Source organism: Martes martes (genome assembly GCF_963455335.1).
Source record: "Martes martes genome assembly, chromosome: X".
NCBI lineage: Eukaryota > Metazoa > Chordata > Mammalia > Carnivora > Mustelidae > Martes > Martes martes.
Window position 1 is genome coordinate 40,835,658 of NC_137897.1, and position 18,033 is coordinate 40,853,690.

The 18,033-nt window shown below is 52.8% G+C and overlaps 1 protein-coding gene across 2 annotated transcripts; it reads right to left on the reverse strand.

Moving 5' to 3' along the window:
* Positions 1 to 270: 270 nt before the first annotated feature.
* Positions 271 to 11,510, reverse strand: TFE3 (transcription factor binding to IGHM enhancer 3). 2 transcript variants are annotated; one of them, XM_080795859.1, is made up of 10 exons: positions 11,127 to 11,510; positions 8,699 to 8,812; positions 7,383 to 7,677; positions 6,478 to 6,723; positions 6,291 to 6,395; positions 4,709 to 4,826; positions 4,294 to 4,350; positions 4,046 to 4,121; positions 2,564 to 2,711; positions 271 to 2,114 (listed from the first exon to the last, which is right to left on the reverse strand). In XM_080795859.1, the coding sequence occupies exons 1-10, from the start codon at positions 11,240 to 11,242 to the stop codon at positions 1,671 to 1,673; spliced, it is 1,719 nt and encodes a 572-aa protein (XP_080651985.1). In that variant the 5' UTR covers positions 11,243 to 11,510; the 3' UTR covers positions 271 to 1,670. The 2 variants fall into 2 exon arrangements, with proteins under 2 accessions (XP_080651985.1, XP_080651986.1); XM_080795860.1 differs by having other exon boundaries at positions 7,383 to 7,621; positions 11,127 to 11,451.
* Between the last annotated feature and the right edge of the window lie 6,523 nt (positions 11,511 to 18,033).

Genomic DNA, 18,033 nt, shown 5'->3' on the forward strand with positions numbered 1-18,033 from the left:
AGCTTCTTCCAACATGGAATGGGACTAAGAAGCGGCACTTTCTTCATAATTAGTCCTTGGATTAAACAATTAGGGGAAACACTCATAACAGGAGGGTGCCTGGCAGGTAGTTAAGGACTGACTGCTTTTGCTCACAGGTTATTTTTCTCCAGCCCCTCTAAGTGCTTTAGTCCATCCCACATAAATCTGTTTCTTCCAAGAACCTTCTTCCTCCTGGCCAGCCCCGCCCGTGCTCACTGTACAGTCAAAAGCAAGGATAGGAGACCCTCTGCCAAAGTTAAAAGCGCATCAAACACGCCTAGCATTTATTATTTTAATCACAAACCTACAGACCCCTTAGTACACCCTCCTTGGGGCTTTTCCCCAAGAATCTGAAGCTGACAACCTTGGGTGTATGTGGTAGGAAGGGTGGGCATGGGCAGGGAGTGTCTCACAGCTCTGAAATGGGGAGGAGTCCTCCCAAATGGAGAACGGGGTGGATGGAGGCCGGAGATTGGAGGTGACCTAGCTTCTGAGAAATGGGGGGGTCAGTAAAAAAAATCAGATAAACAAAAGAGGCATACATATGCTTTTGCAACCCTCCCTCCAAGCCTCTGCTTTGGTGGGGTAGGCTTCCACTTTCCCCTGGGCTTCGGAACTCCCCAGAAAGTCCCCTTCCTTCATCCTGCTCCTCTATAGATTGCAAGAGTGCTGGGGTGCTGGTTCTGGGAACCTGAACTCAGTACCCCCTAATTCCTATCACCTCCCTAAACTGCCCTTCAAAGTAGGAGGTGGGACTCTACCCAAGGGTGAGGGTCTAGTTCTCCTGATCGAGGTCTGGAATGTCGCCCCACAAGATTTCAAGATCGGCCCTCTTCTCCAAGGGCAAGGTCGGCTCAGAGCCCTCCTGGGTTAGGTCCCATTGGTCCCAGGTTAAGGCTGGGGAGCTAAAGTACCACTCCCCCCTCCCTGCAGCGTGGAATGCTCTGATGGGATGTTGCTAAGGGACAAGGTCTGTGATCTCCACATGGCCTGATCTCACGGACTCCTCCATGCCTGAAATACCTGCGCTCCGCTGTGCCTATAGGGAAGGGGCGGGGCCTGGCTCCCGCATGGCCGGAAGGCCAGGACTGCGCTCCCAGGTGAAGGGCTCTCCTCACATCTGTTCCTTGGCTGGACAGGGCAGGGCTCAGGGGAAGGGGCAGGGCTTAAACCCCCAGGGTGAGACCTCTATTATTTTGACTCCTCTTCCTTGCCAGGTTGGACTAGACTAGTGGTTCCAAGAGAGGGGGTGGGCCAGTATCTTGCTACCTCCTCACCCCAGGAGACCTGGCTAGGAAAGTCCCTAAGCAAAGGGGGGCCTAGCTCATCCTGACTCCTTCCCTCACCTGGGCAAGGGCGGGTCCCACGGGGCGGGGGCGAGGCTGCAATCTCCAGGGGAATGGCCCGAAGTTACCGCCTTCTCCTTGGCTGAAACGCCTCACCCGCAGGTCTGGTGGGGAGGGGGCGGGGCCTCATCTGACTCCTCCTCCTTGCCTGGTTGCAGGGGTGGGACCTCATCACGTCTGCTCTTCCCCCCAACACCTGGGCAGGGCAGTCTCACGGGAGGGTGGGGGGGAAAAGGTGGGGCCTCATCCTGAGGCGTCCTCCTTTCCTGGGTGGGGATGTCCCAGGGGAGGGGTGAGGCCTGATCAGGACTCCTCCTCCATGCTGAAGCTGCTGCGGCGACTGCTGGCCTTGGAGACAGCGGGGGACACCGACGAGAGCAGGGGGTCAGAGGCAGCCCGCAGTGGGGACAGGGCGCCCGACAGTCCCCCCGCCACCCCTTCCTCCTCCTCCTCCATGAGAATGTCCTCCAGCCCCAGGTGGAAGGGGTCCCCCAGATCCCCCAGGTGGTCGCTGGGAAAGTGCAGGTCCAGAAGGGCATCCGAGGGTGGCGCTGGGGGCTGCTGATGGGGGGCACTCTGGGCAGATCCCCCCGCTGCGTGAAATGGTGCTGTGCCTGGCCTGCCCTCCTCCTCAATGTCCAGCTGCTCTGGCTTGAGGCTGTCAGAGGTTGAAGTTGTGGCCAGGGTGAGCAGCCCCGGGGTGGGAGGTACCGGCAGACCGTGGATCTGTGCCTGCAATTCTAGCTCCTGCGAAAAGTAGGGGGTGGGGGGAGGGGTCAGATGGGGTTCCCGGTTCCTCAGAGGCAGAGAAGTCTGATGGTGCCAAGGGCAGGCTGCTGCTCACGGGTTGTGTGACTTGAGGCAAGTTTTGCTTAACGACGCTGGGCCTCAGAGTCCCACTCTATAAAATGAGTGGAATAACGGTCCCTGCCTCATGGGATCATAGCGAGGGCTACCTTAGCAAATGGAGATAAGGCTCCTGTCGCCGTGTGCTGCACGAGACAAACACCATATACATTAGCCAGTATTCATCTCTGTTCTCGGTAAGGTTATGACCGCTACTTGTCGTTACTGTCGCATGAGCTGGGGAAGCCCAGGGATCCCCCAAGTAGGCCAGGAAATCCCGGCCTGCTCTTCCTCTGCCTCTGCCTGTAGGGAGCCCCCGTCCCCTCTGCCACGGCCTCCTTGTCCCAAACCTGAATTCGGAGCTGCAGACTGCGGTTGGTCTGCTCCAGTGAACGCTGCCGGCTCTCCAGGTCTTTCGAGCGCTGCTGCTCCTTCTGCAACTTGCGGATGTAATCCACAGAGGCTTTCAAGATGGTGCCCTTGTTCCAGCGCATCTCCCTGTAGGGCCCGACGGGGAGGAAAGGAGGCAGTGTTGCGTAGGGGGGCTCTCGGGAGCTGAGGGGGCAACTGCACCAGCACAGGCCTAGACCAGGAGTTCAGGGGTGGGGCATACCTCAAGGGTGTGGAATGCCCTTCCCAGTTGTTCTGGGGGAAGAGCAGATTCATGCTCCTAGAACATGGAAAACCACTCCCACCTCAGGGCCTCCAGGCCAGCAGGGCCCTCCGTCTTGGACACTCTTCCCCAGACACCCAGATGGCTCCTGCCTCACCGCCAATGTTTGCTTGTCAGTCCAGGCCTGCCCTGTGCCCACGGTCTTCATCCTAAGTTGTAACCCTTGCCAACATTCCCCGATCTTCTATTCTTTTTCTAAAGTCACCTCTATGACCAACATGGGGCTTGAACTCACAAACATGAGGTCAGAAGTCACACACTGGGGAGCCTGGGTGGCTCAGATGGCTAAGCGTTTGCCTTTGGCTCAGGTCACAATCTTCAGGTCCCTTGCATCAAGTCCCACATCTGGCTCCCTGCTCAGCAGGGAGTCTGCTTCTCCCTCTCCTCCTGCTTGTGCATACTCGCGCTCTCTCTCTCTCTCAAATGAATAAATAAAATCTTTTAAAAAAAAAAGTCATACACTCTACTGAACCAGCCAGGCATGCCCCCATCTTCTCTCTTTTTTCTTTTTAAAGATTTTATTTATTTATTTGACAGACAGAGATCACAAGTAGGCAGAGAGGAAGGCAGAGAGAGAGGAGGAAGCAAGCTCCCCGCAGAGCAGAGAGCCCGATGCGGGGCTCGATCCCAGGACCCTGGGATCATGACCTGAGCCGAAGGCAGAGGCTTTAACCCACTGAGCCACTCAGGCGCCCCCCCCCATCTTCTCTTTATTTTTCTCCACAACACTCCTCGTAACCGCCCAGATTTTATTTATTTATCTTGTTTATGGTCTGTCTGCCTCCACTAAAGTATCAGTTCCAGGAGCTCAGGGATTTTTGTTTGTTTTGTCCCTCTGATATCCTCAAGGCCTAGCACAGTCCCTGACACAAAGCAGCTCAATGTGTCCTTTGAATGAGTAATTATGAAGTACTAAATGAACCCAAAATGAGTGCCTATGTCAGATGGGGACCAGATGAGGCACACGGACCGCAATGTCATGCACTTAAAATTGTAGGTTAGGGGCTACAAGGGGCTACGCCCCTATGCAGGCTCCTGAAAGCTGGATGGACCTGGAGCAGAAATGCCGGGCACTTCCCACCCAGGAACAGCTTTAGGGGAACAGGGCCCTCATCCCACTTTCTGCCAGCCCAAGGCCCTCCCCCCATCCTAGACTCACGGGTCACTGGACTTTGGGATGAGGGTACCCAGCTCCTTGATCCTGTCGTTAATGTTGAATCGCCGGCGACGCTCGACTTTGGGGGTGGCATGGGGAGAAGAGTGGGAAAGCTGTCAACAGGCTGAGGAGGGAGGAGGAGCTGGGGATGGGAAGGCTGTTGCAGGGACAGGCCCCCCTCAAGGAAGGCCAGGGCGGGGAGTGAGGCAGGGCCGGAGAGCATGCTGGCAAGGGCACGGGAGCCCACTCACTTAGGTTGTGATTGTCTTTCTTCTGTCGTTCCTTCAAAAGGGCCTTGGCCTCAGTCTCTGGAAGAGAGGTGGGGGTGGCGGGTAGTCAGGACCTCTGGACGTGGGAAAGACAGAGGGCAACACGTACGGCTGCCGGGGGTAGGAGCTGGTGGGCGGAGGCAGGGAAGTGACTTTTTTTTTTCAAGTGCCACTTTCATGACTTTTTAAAAAAGAGGCCTGGTGACTGGTCATTTGTTAAACCCAAGACAAGAGGAAATGGGGTGAAAGCTAGCCCATAGGCCGTGTGGAAGGAGAGGGCAAACAGCCCTTTTCTGTCTGCTTAAGCCCCTTCCCCCAGCATCAGGCCCACCTGGTTGACAAAGGGCTCACCCCGGGGTCCAGAATGGGCGCCTGGGGCCAAGACCCTGGCCCTTACCAGAGATCTCCCGTTTGATGTTGGGCAGCTCAGCCGGGCAGGAGTTGCTGACAGTGATGGCTGGCGTGGCCACGCCCTGACTACTGTACACATCAAGCAGATTCCCTGACACAGGCAGCTGGGGGCAGGGAGGGCAGAGAGACGACGGCTCGGACCAGCCCCAGGCTTGGCCCCCTTCTCAGAACCTGGCCCCCACCCTTCCACATGCTCCACAGATGCCCTAACGCAAGGACTGGCTGGCTCAACACAGGGACCCTTCCCTCTCGTTCCTTTGCAGGGCAACTCAGTGGGGAGGACAGGATCACGTGGACCCACCCAGCTTGGTCAGGGGACCGGAGTCTGCTGGACCCTTTCCTTGTGCCCCTGCGTGCCCCCAAATACCTCAGCAACCTAGGAGGCCCCTCTCCCCAACTCAGGTTGGCCCTGAGAAGTGCTGGAAAACCACTCCTCCTCAGGTCTTTGTCGGCTACGATGCAACCTCCAGCCCGTCAGCCCCTCCTAGCACAACGTTCCAAGTCAGCATTCTTGGAACACTCCAGCTCAATCTTCTCAGACCTTGGGAAATTGTCATGGTAACATTCTATCCAAAATCTGGCCTTTCAGAGAGTTCCAGCCCAATCTCTAGCCTTCTGCCATGGCTGTTGTGTTGCACCACCTTATCATGTACATGGTCATGCACCGAGCTCCTGACTTCTAGTATCTTCCTACGCATTCCAATCTCTCAGGATTTCTTGTCCAACTATTCAACAAGCACTGCTCTTTTATGCCAGCCTTGATTTTTTTGTTCTCTTTCCTTCACCCTCTCCTGGATATACTCCAGGGTAAAACACTAAACCCTGAGTAATTAATCCCACCTCTTGATGATTTATCATCTCTTGAAACCCCTGCTAGTCTGCTGGATCCACCTAATATAAGGTCCCAGTCCCTAGCTGTGTCCAAATCAATAAAAAGTTCTGATAAGCTGGTGCCATATTTATACACGCTTCTGTCCTTTTGGTGTGTTGGAAGGAAACAAAGCCACAGCCCCCTTGGTATGTCCCAAAGCAAGTTATAGGACTCCTGGAATGTTCCAGAACCAGAATGGTATAATTTATTGGCACATCCCTTGCTCTATAGAGTTTTACCCACTCTCCACAAGGATCCAGCCTCTTGGCATGGTTCACTGAAAAAGATGTTGTACTTTCCGATCACCCTGAGGTTCAACCATACCGGGTTTTTAAGACTTTTGACATGTTCCAATCGCTACATGGTCTGGCTATATCCCAATGACCTGAATCTCTTGCTACGAGAGTCCCATTCCTCGGTCCCTCCCACACTGCAGATTGACTGCCTGGGTATGCCCTGATTACCTCCCCGGAGTCCCTGCCCTTGTATCTCTCAGAATCCACCAGGACAACCTCTCCACACAGCCTAACACAAGGTACCAGGGCCCTGGTGTGCTCTCTTCTCATCCCCACGGCCTCCTTCACTATCTTCGTACAATCCAAAGTAAGGATCTTATATACACAGCCAGCCTGGGTGTCGTGTCAGGGACAGAGGGATGCGACTAAGTGTCAACCAGCCTCCCATCTCAGGGCCTCACCGTGCTGGGGAGCTGCAGCCCTGCAGTGCCTCCGGGCAGATAGCTGAGCATCTCATCATTGTAACTGGATTCCAGGCTGATGATCTCATCAATGACATCGTCAATCTGGGGGAAGAAGGGAATACGGAGGAGGGTTAGAGGAGGCTGGACGCCGGGGGGTGTGGTAAGGTTGTCTGCAGCTACTGACCTCCTTCTCTGAGCTGGACCCAATGGTGAGGAGCGCCATGGGGCTATTGGGGGCGCTGCCTGTGGGGCCGGCAGCATGGGCAGCCTCGGGCGCTGGGAGCGGCTGGGCGCTAGCAGCTCCCGGTGGTGGCGTGAGGGCCTGGGAAGCCAGCTTGGGGCCGAGTGTGGTGGACAGGTACTGTTTCACCTGCTGTCGGCGTGCCTGCTGGAGGTGGTAGCGCGTCGGGTTCTCTAGGTGGGTCTGCACCTGTGGGAAGGGGGCAAGGAGGGGTGGAAGGGGACAAGGTAGGATGGGCTGACTCTTCGCCCCAGGCTGCCCCTCAGAGGTCACCTGTTTCTAGGCTCAGGCCAGCAAACCCGGCCCAGAATCAGAAACCCCTCCCACCTCCCCCAGTACTGGGAAGTCTCCCCCAGGGCCCAAACTCTCTTTCTCAGAAATCCCTCACAGCCCCCCAAGAGCCACCGGGGCTGACAGAATCCCTCAGTTTCTGGGGCACCCCGCCACAGGTCCCAAGACTCCCTCTCCAGTCTCTGACATCACCTAGGAGACCTAGAAGCCACACGTGGCTTCCCAAGTCACTCCGATGGCCAAACTCCTAATGTACGACATACACAGGAAGCTCTTCCTACGAATTTCTTCCTCGGGTTACTTCACAGGAGGCCCTAGGGCCCACTCAAGGCACTCACAAACTTCCAGGGCCCACCCAGACATCCTGTGCCTCCTAAGAACCCCTCACGGCTACACGAGAATGCCTCGGAACCCCTAAATGTAACGGGACACTAACACAGCCTATTTGAACAGTAACTGGGACCTTCCTGAGAGCCCCTAGGACCTTGGCCCAAAAGCCACCACGACCACTCCTCAGTCACCGAGACCCCTCCCAGGGCCTCCAGATGTCACCTTACCTTGAGCACCTCCCTGGGCACCTGAGCAGGGGGAGGACGGCCCAATGTGTGGCCCCCTGCAGAGACGCCCACAACTGAGATGGCAGGAGAGGCAGGGGCAGGGCTGGGGAAGGAAGAGGCTGCGGCCTGTTCCCGTCGCTCACGCCTCTCCTGCTCCTGGGCCTGGGCCCGCATGAGCTGCTGCCGCAGCAAGACCCGCGATGAAGAAGAGGACGACATGGCAGGGGTCCTGGAGCCCCCTGCAGAAGACGATGCAGAGAGTGGAGCTGGGGTGGCTTGCAGTGATATTGGGAGGCTGTGGAATGGGAAATACGGGGCCATAGGTAAGCTAAAAGTCTCATCCTGAGCCTAAGGAGTCATCGTGGGAGGAAGCAGATGCTGGAATTAGGCCTGTTTTCTGCCTTCAGGGGCCATAACATGGAGGGGGACACCCAGGAAGCACCCCTGCTCAGGGCTCTCTGGGTTCACAGTCTGACGGGGGAGACACTGGGACCAGGCCGAGTCCTAGCCCTTAGAGGTCACAGTATGGTTGGGGGGAAGGTTTAGCCTTCGATCCTTATGGTGAAGGCTGGATCTGGGCCTGTTCAAACACTGAGGAGAGATGCCATTGCTAGGCTGTGGGAGAGGGAGTCCATCCCATTTAAAGGAGAGCAGAAGGATGCCAAATGGGGGCCATGGCAGTAGGTTAGGGTACAGAGGGCTCTTAAAGCTCCGTTTGGGGCTGAGGATGCTCAGCTCCTGGTCATGGGCATCTGGCTACAGGGGCAAGCGCAGGGCCTTCCTCGGCCCCAGCCTGGGCCTCTAGACCCAGGAGCTAGGCAGTCTTGAAAATCCCAGAGATTTCACAATCCTCTCTTCCTGCCCCTCTTCCAGGTCCCCTCCCCTCTCTTAGAGCCCAGGCCGATGACTCAGCACATTTAGACTTCCAAGCTGGGGGAAAGAAGAGACCAGCAGGGGTTCCTCAAGGGCTGGGGGGGTGAGTTTGTTGAGTGGGGAAAGGGGTGAGCCGGGATTGTGGGTACAGCTCCGCCTACCTGGCGGCTGGGCACCCGCAGGCCAACCAAGGCTTCCAGCAATATTTGTGTATGAATGGGTGTTCGGGTTGGGAGGAGGGAGGCAGGGGAGGTCTGGTTCAAGCTAATGGAATCCCAGCGTGGCCACCTGCTTTCCTGCGTAACGTACACTTTCAGGCCCTTAATTTTACCATCTGGAAAATGCACTCTGCCGAAAGGGTTGCCCTGGCACTGAGGGTCTCTGCCTGTCAAGAGGGGATGGAGGGGCCTGAGGAATTGGGAGGGGAGTCAGGGGAGACAGACCTTGAGCGTAGGGGTAGGGGCTGGCTTTTGAGCTCGTAGAAGCTGTCCGGATCGAGGACGCTTTCTAATTCGATGTCAGCAACAATCCCAGATTCCGGAAGCAAAGAGTTGAGGCTGAGGGTGGAAGGGAGGGAAGGGTGATGGTCAGTGAGTATATGGAGGCCTCACTCCCCTCCAAGAGAGAAAGAAAGTGGGCGGTGGGAAGGAGACACACATCAGGGGAGAGGGGAACAGAGCGCAGGCCACAGAAGAGGCTACTCCTTGGGCACCACCATCAGGAATTCCCAGGTCTTCCTCTCTCCCTACACCCCTCTTCCCTCCCCACTTGCTTTTTCTGTTACCCATAGTCCCTTAGGATTCAAAATAGTAACAGTGCCTGGATCCCAACTCCTCACTCTAACACAATAACGTGTAATAACCTGGGTTGGAGGGAAAAGAGAAGCAAAGAATTTAGGAAGGACAATTCACTTTGCAGGAGTCCTGACCTCGCATTCAGAGCTGTTCCAGCCCCCATACCCCCTCCTGGGGTCCTGGCAGCTGAATGTGAGCCCACGTTGGTCTACACACTTCCAGCACTGTGGGGGCACCCTTCGGCACAACAGTCCATTGTAACACAAACTGAATGCATCACAAAGAACCGGGGTCGATGATTCACTGGACGGAAGGATCCACCATTTTTGCAAATAAGTACCACCCCCCTACCAAAGTTCAGGGGAAGCCAATACACACCCCAAATACAAAATGGAAATATCAAGGGCTCCCCTCATTCCGGTGATTTGGATTTAAAAGAGGGAGCGCTGGGTGGGTGATCCCCTTCCGCAAGCAAGCATTCTTTTCTTGGTGGGAGGAGCCTGTCCAGCGCTCTCCTGGTTTTTTGTGACAGCACACACACACACACACACACACACCCCACCTCTAAAACCAACATCCACTGACACAAAATAAAAAGCTGTACACCCCTCCCTTTCAACTATTCCCACTACTGTGATGAGCCAGGTTGTTTCGAAGGCGTCAGAAAATGGGCAAGCATTGGGTGCAAAGGCTCTCACTCGGTCCTCCAGGCCAGGGGCGAGACCCTAGCGTGCAGGGAGTATTCACATGCACGAGAATGGATATGCATCCTGAATTGAGTCAAAGACTTAGAATCCTGAAACACTGTGGGTGACTTTGCTTAACAATAACTCTCTCCCGGCTCCTAGGATCTGTCTTCTTCCTTCCTTTCCTCACTCTCAGATGGGGACCTAAAACCACCCAGGAAGTCGAGAAGAGGAAGCTTGGGGAGCTGCTGAGCTCAGCACAATCCCAGGAAGAAAGCAGGCAAAGCCCCATCCCTGCTCACACACCCATTGCACAGAAGTTTGAAGAGATGGGCACTGGGGTGGACAGGGTGAGGACATAGTGGGCTGGGGCTTTCAAGCCTGCTGATCAAAGTGAGGATGTGAAGAGGCCACAGAGGACCCACCTAGGCAGAGATGGTGAACCTGGCCCTCATTCCAGCTCTAGGGACAGATTCGAGATGACTGATTTCCAGAATCTGACTATCTGACTGGGGAGGGGGAGAAAAAGAATCCAGGCACGCGCAGAGGGTGAGCCAGGGTGGCTGAGAGGCTAGGATGGTTAGCAGCAGGAACGAGACCCTCCTCTGGGTTCCCAAGTAAGGTCTGAGGCCTTCTCCGAGCTAAGAAGTGGGACCATCTCTGTTGCCTCTGTCTGCCTCACTGTCTCCCATTCAAGCCCCTGTGGGGGTGTGGGAAGAGGGCTTTTCCACTATCCCTGGGATCTGACCCAGCTGGGTGGGTGGGCAGGGGTAAAGTGATTATTCTGGTCAAGCCCTGATGAATGTTGCTTCTCTTGCTCACTCACACACACACACACAAAGCTGGTCCCACGTAGCATATCTGAGATGCCCCCAAATCCCTCCAGATTCCTGTTATCCCCAAACATAGTCAAGCAACTGGCCACTGGGAACCATCCAGCTTCCAAGACAGCACTTCTGTCTTCCAGGACCCCTTCTCTGACACTGAGGGGAAAAGTCCCTTCAGATCAGTGCCTTGCCTACAGAGTACCTCATCAAATTCATTCCCCTCACGCCTAACTCAAGGACCCCAAATTCAGCCCCAGTCCCCCAAGTTCAGTTGCCCCAGACCAGGCTCTGGACACAACAGAATCTTCCCCCTCTAAACCCAGTCAAGAGCCCCCCAAATTGGAACCAGGCCTCCCTTAAGGCACTTCCATGACTTCTTTAAGCCTCAGTCCAAGCAGGCCACCGGCGGATTCCTTAGGTACCCTCCCAAGACCGGCGCCCCGACGTCCTCCAAGCCTAGGCCGAGGGCCTGCAATCCCAGGCCCGGGCTCCCGTTGTCCCCCCCCCCAGATCAGGCCCCCCAGGAACCCCAGTCGGCACTACCGGTCCCAGGCGGCCCCGCACCTGAGCAGCTGGGCCGAGTCGGCCGGCCTGCGCTCCTCCAACAGCACGAACACGGCTCGAGGGCCTTCCGCGCTGGCCTCTACGCCGTCCCGAGCTGGCTCGGCCGCATGAGACATGACGCCCGGCCCCGGGCGAGCCCTGCCAGGCCGGTCGGGCCCCGGCCCGGTCCCCCTAACAAAATAAAAGTCCCCCTCCCCCCCCGTTCGCCACCGCCTCCTCCGCTAAGCCATGGAGCGAGCTCTGCGCGGGCGGGCGGCGTCGGGACGATGGGATGGGCCGTGAGTCATCCCCGGCCCCGAACGGACCAACACCCCCCCCTCAACCTAACCCCGGACGACCGCCCTCCTCCCCCTCGTCCTCTTCCCCCTCCTCCCTGGGTTGGGGAAACTCCACAGGAAGTGACCGCACGGAGGATGGACGGCTCGCCGGGCCACCCCCTCTGAGTGAGGCGGCCAATCATCGAGGGGTGGCTCGAGGGCCCGCCCTAAGCTACGCCTCCGACACAGAGGGAAAACTCGATTCGGCCGGCCCTCATTCCGAGAAGGAGGCATCTAGGCCACGCCCCCAGAGACAGTGGCCAGTCAGCGAGACATACTTTGATTAAGCCACGCCCCCCTCGCCAGCGATCCCTCCGCAGGATTTTTTTAAGCCGCTCCTTGAGTCGTCTGCGCCTGCGCACCGATGGCCTGTCAGCGCGCAGAGCGTCTCCAGGCCACGCTTCTAGCAGCAGGACCGCGCCCCCTCTTGGCCGATATTTGTAATGACAGCTCCCTAGATCGCGAGGCAACCTCCATCCAGCCGTGCCTCCTCAGCTGAAGCCTTAACTGGGAGGCCTAGGCAGTTAAATTCCCTGGAGGTGCACACCAGAAGCCCCGCCCTTTCGGTACCCACAAACTAATCGCCCAGCTGGTCTTCCCGGGAGCATTCCGCCTACTCTGTGTCACCTAGAGCAGTTGCTGTACTAGGTCGTTGTACTACATAGTGAGTGCTTAATAAATCCCTGACAGACGAATGAATGAGTGAAAGGATGGAAATCTGGTCCCTTCAGTGAATGACTTCTAGAATAATAAAGATCCGGGTTTGGATTTGAGCAAGGGACTGCCCCTCTCCGATCCTCAGCTTTCCTGGCCTGTCAGATGGGGGTCATAATTACCTGTCTGGCAGGATTGTTATGAGGATTAGAGATAAGTTATGAAAAGTGCTAGCAGGTTGTTTGGCATGCAAAACTTGATTCACTCATTTGTGCACTGGTTGAACAAATATTTGTTGAGCTCCTCTGTGTTCCAGATACAGGCAAGCTGGCTCACACACAGCAGAGGATGCTCCGGCCATACACGGTCAGCTCAAAGAACACCTGGACCCGCACCCTTCCCTTCCTCCTTCCCAACATCCCAAGTCCCTTCCCAGTTGTTGGACCTCAAATAACTTCACTGAGTTCTCATCCATCTTGTGCGTTACTGTATTGGCCCAGGACGTTGGCTTAGTAAACACGCACATCCCCACATGCTCGCACAACCCCAACCCCATTATCCACATAATAAAGATGACAATTAGCTCCCAAATTAATCTTTTTTTAAAAAAGATTTATTTATTTATTTCAGAGAGAGAGAGAGAGAGAGAGAACACACGCATGGGGCAGAGGGAGAGGGAGAGAGAGTCTCAGCTGGTCCTGGGACTTGATCTCAGGAACCTGAGATCACGACCTGAGCCCAAACCAAGAGTCTGGTGCTTAACTGACTGTGCCACCCAGGCCCGCCCCCTCCATTAATCTTAAAAAAAAAAATCAACACATTACCAATAAAAATTCCAAAATGGAACTGGTAGACCTGTTGTTAAAGTTCTTATGGTGCCTTAAATATGTAAGAATATCTAATTTGAGGGGCGCCTGGGTGGCTCAGATGCTTAAACTTCTGCCTTCTGCTCCAGTCATGATCCCAGCGTACTGGTATGGAGTCTCAGCGGGGAGTCTGCTTCTCCCTCTCCCCCTGCTCATGCTCTCCCTCTCTCTCTGTATCTCTCTGTCTCAAATAAATAAGTTAAACCCTTTAAATAAAGAATATCTAATTTTATGAAAGAGGAAGAAAGGGGGAGGCATAATCTTAACAAATTCAGAGTATATCACAAAGCACTAGTAATTAAAACACTGTGATATGGGAGTTGGAATAGAAAATTAGATCGATGACACAGGAAAAGTCCAAAAATCGACCTAAGTACTTGTGAAAATTAGTAAATGATATTTTAAGAACGATATTTCAAGTAACTGGGAAGGAGATGGACTAATTTATCTAAATGGTTTGGGGAGAAATGAATACCTTTTGGGAGAGGGATCAGACTCCTAATTTACACAATTCAGAAAAAAATAATTCCATGGGGCACCTGGCTGTCTCAGTTGGTGGAGCATGCGACTTTTGATCTCAGGGTTGTGAGTTCAAGCTTCATGTTGGGTGTAGAAGTTACTTAAAACTAAAATCTTTTGGGGGCACCTGGGTGGCTAAGTGGGTTAAAGCCTCTGCTTTCAGCTTGGGTCATGATCCCAGGGTCCTGGGATCCAGCCCCACATCGAGCCCTGCATCGGGCTCTCTGCTTAGCGATGAGCCTGTTTCCCCCTCTCTCTCTGCCTGCCTCTCTGCCTACTTGTGACCTCTGTCTGTCAAATAAATAAATAAATAAATAATCTTAAAAAAAAAAAAAACAACCTAAAATCTTCTTTAAAAAGGGAAAAGAAAAAGGAATTTCAGATTAGTTAAAGACCTAAACATTAAAAAAAAAAAACACTATAAAAAAACATCAGACCAGGGGCACCTGTGTGGCTCAGTCTGTTAAGCATCTGCCTTCGCCTCAGGTCATGGTCCCAGGATCCTGGGATCCAGCCCCACGTTGGGCTCCCTGCTCAGGGGGAGTCTCCTTCTCTCTTTGCCTCTGCTCCTCGCCTCGCTCGTGTTCTCTTTCTCTCTCTCAAATAAATAACATCTTTTTAAAAAAACCACATCAGAACAGAATATTTTTGGAGAATGTGTTTAAAACCTTGGCAAAAAAAAAAGCCTTCTTGGGCGCCTGGGTGGCTCAGTGGGTTAAAGCCTCTGCCTTCGGCTCAGGTCATGATCCCAGAGTCCTGGGATTGAGCCCTGCACCTGGCTCTCTGCTCAGCGGAGAGCCTGCTTCCCTCTTTCTCTCTGCCTGCCTCTCTGCCTACTTGTGATCTCTGTTAAATGAATAAATAAAATCTTTTTTTTTTTAAAAAGGCCTTCTTAAGATAGAAAAGGTAAAGGATACATTTTTAAAGATTTTATTTATTTTAGAGAGAAAGAGAGAGAGATCGCTATGCACAATCAGAGGGAGCAGCGGGAGAGGGAGAAGCAGGCTCCCCATGCAGGGCTGGATCCCAGGACCCTGGGATCATGACCGGAGCCAAAGGCAGAAATTTAACGGACTGAGCCTCCCCCGGGACCCAAGGCAAAAGATATTTTAAAAATAGCAATAAGCTGGGGGTGCCTGGGTGGCTCAGTTGGTTGAGTGACTGCCTTCAGCTCAGGTCATGATGCTAGAGTTCCAGGATCAAGCTCCGCAATGCATCAGGCTCCCTGCTCAGCAGGGGGTCTGCTTCTCTCTCTGCCCTTCCCCCCTTAATCTCTGTCTCATTCTCTCTCTCAAATAAATAAATAAAATCTTTAAAAGAAAATAGCAATAAGCAACATTAAGTGATCATTCTTGGTACTTTATCTGCATTAATTCGTTTTAATCCTTACAACAGAACCTCACAACAGTAAGGTTCCATTTATTATCCCAACGTCTAGATCAGGAAACCAGGGTACAGCTAGGTTAAGTCATTTGCCCTAGGTTACCCCAATTTATAAAACCTGGAATTAGAACCCAGGCGTTCTTTACCACCCCGCTGCACTGTCTCTCCAGTTTGATCCCATGGAAATATAAAACTGTAGTCCATTGCAAGATGCTACAAAATTTAAAAAAAACTTGCAGCTGACTGGGAGAAAAAAAAAATCTACAGCATTAGACCCCCAGGTTAATTATCCTGTCACACACCCCAGTTCTACAAACACCAGCTAAATATGCATACCCCAGATATGTCCATGACAAATGCTTCCCCATCACCTGCACAATAAACCCATTCTTCATCTCCCTCAGTCTCTCTCTTAATCTCTTGCTCACATCTTTACAACTTTTTCAACGCAGTGCTTTCTCTCTCTCTCTCTCTCTGGTGTGTCTGGGGTCTCATTGCAAGGCAACTGTGGAGTGGGATTAACAGAAAATATGGAGGGAAAAGAGAGGGCAATTGGAGGGTGACGTTGGGGATGTTTAGAGACAGATGTGAGTGGAGATCAAAGGTGGCTTGGGGCGAGGTTGGGATCTATTACAGGACAGTTTGTACGCAACTAAAGGATCACGTGAAGGGCTTCAGGAGGAATGGGGCTGCTAGAAGCAAGTTTAAGAGCGCAGGCGGGAGCCACTGAAGGGTGAACTGGGAATACCATTGGAGGATTGGAAGGGACTATGGGAAGTTGGTGAGTGATTAGAGACAAAGTCCGGTCTTCTGTAAAGTTATTAAAGACAGAGCTGTTCACTGTCATAGAATGGTGTGGTCAGCTGACTAATGGCTCCCCAAAATACGTCCATGTCCTAATCCCTGATACCTGTGAATGTTACCTTGTGTGGCAAACAATGCGTTGCAGATGTGATTTAATTACGAATTTTGAGATGGGGAGATTATCCTGGATTATTTTAATAGAATCTGGTTGTAATCTCAAGTGTCCTTATAAGAGGAAGGCAGAGGCAGCTTTGATAGAAAAGGAGAAGGCAGGGCTGCCTGGGTGGTTCATTGGGTTAAGCGTCTGCCTTCGGGTCAGGTCATGATCCTGGGGTCCTGGCATCGAGCCCCGCATTGGGCTCTCTTTCTCGCTCTCCCTCTGCTGCTCCCCCCGCTTGTCCCCCCGAATAAATAAATGAAATCCTAAATAGAAGAGAAAGAAAAGGAGAAGGCAATGTGACCACTGAGGCAGAGATCTTAGCGATGTAGCCACAAGACACAGTACGAAAGCAGTCACCAGAAGTGGGAAGAGGCAACAAGAAGATTCTCCTCCAAAGTCTGCAGAGATAGTACAGCTCTTCTGACACCTTGATTTTGACCCAGTGAAACTGATTTTGGGCTTTGGGCCCCCAGAACCGTGAAAGAATACAGTTCTTATATTTCAAGCCTTCAAGTGTGTTGTAATTAGTTATAGCAGCCACAGGAAATGAACACAGATTTTGGTGCATGCATGCTCATGGATTGTGGCTTTGTCCTAGTCCTCTTGGGGTGTCCTAATAGAATACCACAGACTGGGCACATTAAATAACAGAAATGTATTTTCTCACCATTTAGGAGGCCAGAAGTCTGAGACCAAGGTGTCATCTGGATTCATTTCTGATAAGGACTGTCGGTCTCACAGGCAGATAGTTGCTTCTTGTTGTGTCCTCACATGGTCTTTCCTTTGTGCACATGCACTCCTGGTTTTTATTTATTTTTCTTTAAAAAAAAAGATGCTATTTATTCATTTGACAAAGAGAGAGAGAGAGCACAAGAAGTGGGGAGAGGCAGAGGGAGAAGCAGACTCCTCACTGAGCAGGGATACTGATGCGGGGCTCGATCCCAGGACCCTGGGATCACAACCCAAGCCAATGGCAGACGCCCAACCGACTGAGCCACCCAGGGGCCCCCTTCCTCTTTTTTTAAATTTATTTGAGAGCGAGTGTGCATGCATCAGGAGGAGGGGCAGAGGGAGAAGGAGAGAGAAAATCTCACCCAGACTCCATGCTGAATGCAGAGCCTGAGCCGGGGCTCGATCTCACGACCCTGAGATCATGACCTGAACCGAAATCAAGAGTCAGATGTCCAACAGACTGAGCCACCCAGGCACCCCAATCCTTTTTATATATATACAGGCAGAAAACTTAGTTGAACTGTGTCCTACAGTTGTGTGAAAAGCAGAGCTTGTCAGTGATGATCTTGGATATTCAGCTGAGGAGATTTCCAAGGAATGTGTCGGAGGTACTGCTTGATTCTTCATACTGCTTTTAGTAACATGTGAAAAGAAAGAGATAAATTGAGGGAAGAACTGCTATGCAAAATAGATCCAGGATTTGGTGGTCTGGAAACTTCTCTGGCTGTCCAGATTGCAGAAGATACAGAATTTAGGAGATTTACTTTCAGCAAAGTATGTTCTGGAGAGAGAGCCAAAGGTGTGGCTGGACAGCCTTTTGCTAGTACTAAAGAGATTAGATGTGTGACTCATGGATCCTCTCAACCATTTCAGCAGAAGTCTGGAATGAGGATGGAATCGTCCATGAAAGTTTCGTGGGAGACTCTTTGGTCTACTGGTGTGAATCCTTGGGACTTCCATGAAGACCCACAAAATTTTTGAGGATGAATGTTATACTGACAGAAACACTGGCCCAGTTGGCTTGTGAGAAATGGAGGTAGGATGAAATGAAGGAAGGATGTTGGACTCCCAAAATTCTACTGGAAGGACACAGGGCTAAAGCTACTTAGCAGCAAACATGTGCTACCCTTCAGAAGAAAGGATTAATGATTCTGAGGGCAGAGTGATGGACCCAGAGGTGGAGCCCCACGTCACTGTGAATTAGTCTCAGGCCTTGAAACCTAATGGAACGTGCTCTGTTGGATTTCAAAATTACTTGGGACCAGTGACACCTTGTTTCTGTCCATTTTTTTCCCCTTTTGGATTAAGAATGCCTATAATTCCTATCTTAGGTCTGTCCCAGCACTGTGTTTTGGGGACAGATAATTTACTTTCTAGTATCACAAGCTGGGTGATGGAGAGGAATTTTGCCTCAGGTTGGATCATACCCAGAGTCTCACTTATACCTGACTCAGATGATAAAATTTGGAACC

Bases quoted from the DNA above. Each gene is read 5' to 3' on its own strand.
- TFE3 (XM_080795859.1), bottom strand. From the start codon at position 11,242: ATGTCTCATGCGGCCGAGCCAGCTCGGGACGGCGTAGAGGCCAGCGCG. The intron at 8,813-11,126 runs GTGCGGGGCCGC...TTCCACCCTCAG, and splicing joins GACTCGGCCCAGCTGCTCAG to CCTCAACTCTTTGCTTCCGG. The intron at 2,115-2,563 runs GTTTGGGACAAG...TACTTTTCGCAG, and splicing joins GTCTGCAGCTCCGAATTCAG to GAGCTAGAATTGCAGGCACA.